This window comes from Pundamilia nyererei, unplaced genomic scaffold (assembly GCF_000239375.1).
Source record: "Pundamilia nyererei isolate P.nyererei 1_Seehausen unplaced genomic scaffold, PunNye1.0 scaffold00196, whole genome shotgun sequence".
Lineage (NCBI taxonomy): Eukaryota > Metazoa > Chordata > Actinopteri > Cichliformes > Cichlidae > Pundamilia > Pundamilia nyererei.
In genome coordinates, this window is record NW_005187597.1 from 399,468 (window position 1) to 406,016 (window position 6,549).

The 6,549-nt window shown below is 39.3% G+C and overlaps 1 protein-coding gene across 1 annotated transcript in view; it reads right to left on the reverse strand.

Moving 5' to 3' along the window:
- Positions 1-847: 847 nt before the first annotated feature.
- slc35g1 (solute carrier family 35 member G1) overlaps positions 848-6,549 on the reverse strand; it is an 8,449-nt gene continuing 2,747 nt past the window's right edge. The window contains exons 3-5 of the mRNA XM_005747372.1: positions 5,753-5,887; positions 5,395-5,591; positions 848-3,993 (exon numbers count right to left, since the gene is read on the reverse strand). Coding sequence (XP_005747429.1) covers positions 3,581-3,993; positions 5,395-5,591; positions 5,753-5,887 — 745 coding nt within the window. The 3' untranslated portion in view covers positions 848-3,580. The remainder of the gene's footprint in view (positions 3,994-5,394; positions 5,592-5,752; positions 5,888-6,549) is intronic.

Here is a 6,549-nt window from a genome sequence, read left to right on the forward strand (position 1 = left end):
GAAGCACAAACGCAACTAATAGCAGAGTGGAAACGGAGCCATCTGCTGCTGTGATGAAACATATTTATCCAGATGCTGGATCTCTCCAGATATCTTGCTGGATGACACTGCCTCTTTCTTTTGGAAGTTAAGGTAAGCATATTTGAAAGTACCCTGTACCACTAACATTACAATACCAAAAAAAAAGCAATATTTCCAATTATTTCCCCCAGATATTCTTTCAGAGGCGGGGTGCTTCAAAGCCATTGTTGCACATGTTTTGGGGCGTTTTTTGCCTTTAATTTGCTAATTTATTCTTTACCTCAAAAACAAAGAGCTACTCTGTTTTAGTTCAGCCTTTTCACACTTCACCTAGCTCGGTGCCTGGCTGAAGAATTACCCTGCAACTGTGCCTAAACCCAAGGCACAAGTCTTTGCTTTTTGCAAGATTCTACTGTGGTACCAATGCAACTCTGTTATTATGCATGGAAAAACACAGCCCTCACAACTGTGTGTTGTGTGATAAACAAAAGCCACAGTATGAACACACAAGTGTTCACTCAGCCAGGTGCTATTCTGAGCAGTACAGCTACCTGACTCAGTGGTTTGTTGAAAGCTTCTTTGCCCGTGGCCTGGTTTGTACCATTGTTGCCTATTGAGCCGTTAGTGGAGCATCATGGCTAACACCACGGGTGTTTGGACAATAGTTTAAGTAGAAACAAAACCTCTACACAGTTTGGGTGCATTCCACAAACTTCTGTCATATTTAAATGATTTAATAAGAAGTGATGATCAAGTGCTTTATGAGAGAAAAGACAGGAGGCAGAGGGTAAGACTTATAAATTTAAATAAGATTTATTTTCAAGTTATAATATACTAAAAAGTTATTCATCACTGTGTGGAAATACATACATCTGAGCTTCTGTAAAACATTGCAGAAATAATAATAATAATAATAATAATAATAATAGTATAAAAACAGCTTCAGTAGGTTTTTAAGGCTTGTAGGTCCTGAGACTGTTCGCCTTACCAGCTCATGAAAAACAACACATTGTGCTCACACTACCAGCATTCATGCCATTTAAACTAATAATAATAATAATAATGAATTCAATGTAAAACCAAAACACACTTAAGAAAATTAACTTGTGGACATTTGATGTGACCGTCACATGCATGAACAACTGACAAATGTCACAGTGCCTTTATTTTCTACTAGTTCCTTAAAAAAAAAAAAAAAAAAAAACGAGTGAGACAGCTAATATGTTTTTTTGAATCAGTAATTAATTTTGGCAATAAAACTGAGTTCTTCTTCTTTACATAATATCTCAGAGCACAGCTGGGATTTACTTCAACCACAGCAAATTCTGTAGATAAAATGCATTTTTATATTGCACACAAAGTTTGTTGCTTTAGTCTTCTACAGCTCACTGTGTCATGTCCTACAGGACCAACATGAGCCAGCTGGACTTCTTATACAACACAAGGAAATAGTTGTCGCACTGCATAGAAGCAACAGTGTGCACACTAACATTTACTGCATAAGTGGAATAATTATGGTAGGAACGGGTGTTGACTGTGCAAGTTGTGCTGCAGACACAGTTCTCCACAAGTTGAAAAAAAAAAAAAATCCAGAAAGAGGAGAGTGTGAAAAACAGCAAAGACAGCACCGCAGGATATAGCGTAGCAGTCTAGCACCACTAATTGCTTTCCCTTTCCAGCTGTATTGGACCCAATTAAATTGTGTCAAATACGGGACTGCAGTTGCGAAAATGACCTCACTGGTCGTGCCACTGGGAAACTTGTTGTTAAATGTTAGAAATACCTAAATAATTTCTACCAGATACAAAACATAGAGACAGCTGTGCTGGAAAGCCAGATTTCTAGACATAAATTATACATCAGAGGCAGAAAAAACACGCTTTAAGCGTGAAAGAAAAAAAACAAACTACTGCTTTTAGCAGAGAAGCTTTTATATTTGTGCTTTAAAATATTTAAAGTCTCTATAACTTTTGCTGGAATTTTATAAATCAACTAAAAATCCCAAAACTGCTTTACCGGCTGAACGCCTCTGGACTGAAGATACAATGTATCCACTTATAATCACAGGGTGAGTGCAAACGTCCAGAATTTTAGATGCTAGTATTGAGTTGCTAAGGCTATCATTAAAAAAAACAAAGAAACGAAAAAGAAAAAACCCTACTAGGCCAAAACCAGAACATGTGCCTTTATATAGAAGACTGAGTCTAACTGTTTGCAGATATTCACCTGAGTAATGAGGGGTTGAGCACGGTTATATTAACAAAACTGCACTTCATTGTGCCGTTTTACCTCTCATTATTTAGCTTTACCTCCTTGAAATAAATGAGCAAGATTTCATTGTAAGACACTTGAAGCGATCTTTGTGCGCAGTTGTTTACCAGCTGATTTGCTGAATTATTGTGACAGCTTACTCACACTTGCTCTGCCCTCTGGCAGAGACATAGCGCAAATGACATCCCACTTCGAGCATCACAGAAAATATATTTTTGAACTGATTATGCACTAATTGCCTGCTAAAATGGCACAAGGTGATGACAGGATCTGACTCTTGTGTTGATAAAGAAATCAGTGCAGCCTATCGCAGGGGTGGGGCTTAGTGTTTTAGCTACAAAATTCTCTTAGCACCCTAATTCTTATTCATTTTCATGTGTATTTGCACAGTTATCTGAGAGTATCTTAGGACATGCTACTGGTTACTGAGCCGCTCTATTAAGGAAAGCTTTCCTACATAAGGCACTTTAAATATTGCACAGTGCACAGCTAGAGGTTGGGCTGCAAAGTTGAAGACAGGGAACCTGGAAAAAAAATTCACAGGGAGGACATACAAGTGGTCCACTGACTAGCACTAGGAGTGCAAAGCAACATCACACCCTGCTGAGAAATCCCTGAGAAAATAGTACAGCATGACAGTGTTGGAATTTATTGTATTGTTTGTAGTGACTAACTGCATTAAAGTGCTTTTCTTGAGTTTGTGGTTCTTTTGTTGTCATTGTCGATGGCAGAGCGATCATAGTCGTAGTCTTAGCATGAACAGATTCAAACATTTTTCTTTTTATTGAGTAAAATCATAATAAAAATCTAAATTTGCACACTTTTTAGTACAATATGGTTATGCCATCCTCTCTTTGGCTATTTTATTCAGGTTAAAGTAAAAGGGGAGTAAATGGGATGTCCTTCATTGTATTTATACTGTGTACATATACACACAAGTTCCAGGGATCAGCGTACAGTTTTGAGGAGAAGTCTTTTTTCTCGTTTCTTTAAAAAAACCTAAACCTGTTGATTAATTTAAAAAAAGATACAAGCATTAAATTGCACAGGTTGACTCTTAGAATCAGTGTGTATAGATGCACTGACTTCATTTCTGAATACATCACAAGCCAAAACAGCCCCATATTAGATTGGGTCTGATCTATTTCTGCTTCTAACTCTATAAAGAGCTTAAACTTCCACTCAGGTTTGCATATAAATAACAAGTAAAATAAGAAGTAAATTAAGACCATATGATGGTAAAGAGAAAAAAAAAAATCAATACTTAAACTGACGATACGTCTGCTCATCAGTTCCTACGGGAACTATTATACCACTTCCTTATTGCTACTCCACTGGTGCTCACCACTATGCACAGCGCTCCGCCGAGGCTCCACCATGTTGGTGCGCGGCTAAAGAAAATGAACTGGTAGATGAACGCCAGCACCACATCCACAGTTTTCATCAGGGCTACGGGTCCGGCCTTCTCAACCTGCAGAGCCTTTATGAGGAAGGTCTGGCCTGCGATACCCAGGATGGCGATCAACATCAGCAACCAGCGGTCGCGGCCACAGAATGGGATTTTCCATTCACCCAGGACGGATACGGTGATGATGCACTCGATTAACCCGATGACAGCATAGTACCACACGGAGACGTAGTAGTGGACACTCTTGCCCAGCTTGCGAAGAATAACAAATGTACACGCAGCTCCAATTGCTCCTATACATAAATTAACCATTGAGAGAGACACAGAATGAATCAATCAATCTGCAGGATAATAAGAATGAACAAATCCATAAGAACCACTTTAGACTTGAAGGACAGCTAAAGGGTATGTTCGGCTCTATTGCTTCAGAGCTACAAAGCTATTATTAAACTGATAGAATTACTTGAATTAATGAGGTTAAATGTTGTCCTAAACCCGTATGTTTCAGGTTCATCGTGTGACATTTTGGATCACATTATTACTTATTGTTATGTAGTATTAACATCTATGCATTTCTAATCATTCCTGCTGATTCAAAGATTTAAATTTCGAAATGAATGAGTCCATAAAAAGTTTGCCAAACTGTTAGTCAGTGAGAATCCAATATGGGTATCATGCTTTGAAACCTAATGGACCTCTTTTACAAAAACTAATAAGCTGCTACAAAAGAAAGGAAACAGCTTTGAGCCCAGCCACAATTGACTGGAAACAATCTATCACCCATGTTTAGCATTCAGTCGAGCAGCAACGTGCTGGCTCTTAAAAAACATACATATAAAGCCAACATGGAAGTGCCAAAAACGGCAGTTCCTTGAGTGGCCACTTGAGGCGGACTCTAATAAAAGTCCATCCACACAGACCCCAGTGTAACTTCACTGGTATGAAAACAAACAATTTTCATCAACATGGCCAATTTTTCCCTTCACTTTCATGTTTAAATCACTTCAGGGTTTCTTTTCATGCATTATGCCACTAGAGCATAGGTGTCAAACTCTGGCCCGCGGGCCAAATTTGGCCCGCAGCCTAATTACATTCGGCCCGCGAAGCCATACCAAATTACTATTAGAGCTGGCCTACTGGTATTATACAGCTAATATATATATATATATATCGTTTAGTGTTAGGCTTTGCTTGTTCCATATTCAGTTTTTCAGCAAAACTTGTTCGAGTCCATAACAAAAGATTCATTCTTATATCTGGAGGAAGATTTTTCAATAAATATTAATGTTAGCCCGCGACTTTGTTCCAGTTTTGAATTTTGGCCCACTGTGTATTTGAGTTTGACACCCCTGCACTAGAGAGTGGCATAGGAGGCTCTTGTGTAATTTGGAAAACCTTTTCGCTCTGCAACTGAGTGTCAGTAAACAGTAGATGGATAATCCTAAGGTCCAGATACATCTCTTAGGTCTTATGTCAAGTCTTTGCCAAAATGTTTCCTGTTTCATTAGGACGTGACTTTCAGATACTGTTCATCTTATCTACCACATATCCATTTGTCCTCCATTCATTTTGCACTCCACCCTCTCATCCAAATGTGGTTCAGTTCCCCTGGTTGTCATGGTCAACTTGACCATGACAGCAAACAAAATCCTCAGCAAAATACTCAGTGTAAATGTTTGGATAAATCATATCACCTCCAAATGCAGCAAAAGTCCCCTTGATGTGGTTCGTGTAGTCGCCCTCAATGCCATGAACATTCTCGCCGAAGAGAAATGGCGGTCGGGCAATGAGGATGACTCCGGTGAGGGTAAAAACAGTGAAAACACAGTCCCAGATTGTACATTTCTCCTTCAGGAAGATCCAAGCCAAGAGGGAGGTAAAGACTGGATTACTGGAGGCAGGGTTCAATGAGAGAAAGAGTTAAAAAGGAAAAAAAAAAAGCATGGAAAAAGTGTAAATGTAGCTGATGAATTCAAGGAGGATGCAATGCAGCTGTAGTGTTAACATAATCTGAAGTGATCTGTAATAAATGAGCTTTGAAGCAGCTCTCACCTGAATGTGATAACGGTGGCATCTGCCAGCGGCATCAGCTGAACTGCATAGAAGAGCAGGATCATGGCATTGGAACCAAGGAAACCCCGAAGCATCAAAACTAAACGTTTATCTCTGGGACCAAGAAAACCTGTCCTGGAGGAGCACAGATATGAGGATGATGGATGAAGGGATGGCTGAATGGAAGGATGACTACAATGACTGATAGAGGAAGTAATAAACTGAAATTTCAGGGAGGGACAGATGGAGAAAATGCAAGCACCGTAGGGAGTTAAGGGATGACAAATTAGTGGATGGCTACGGAAAATGATACATTTAGGTAATGTGGGAATGACAGTGATGGATGCATGAGTGGATGCTGCTGAAAACAGGGAAGAGAGACAGATCTGTAAATGATAAATCAAAGTTAAAATGTATGTGGAGGATGAACAGAAGGATGGGTGAGAAGGTTCAATGCCTTTTTTAAGTTATATTTCTCAGTATTAAAGGAATCAAGCCAAGCTAGTGGAATAAATTGACAGGGGGAAAAAAAGAATTCAATTTTATTTATACGCCGCCAAATCACAACAACCGTTGCCTCAAGGCACTATATATTGTAAGGTACCCTACAATAATACATACAGAGAAAAACCCAACAATCATATGACTCCCTATGAGCAAGCACTGTTCCTGTTAAAACTCCCTTTTAACAGGAAGAAACCTACGGCAGGACCAGGCAGTCATCTGCCGTGACTGGTTGGGGTGAGAGGAGGAAGACAGGACAAAAAATATGCTGTGGAAGAGAGCCAGAGATTAAT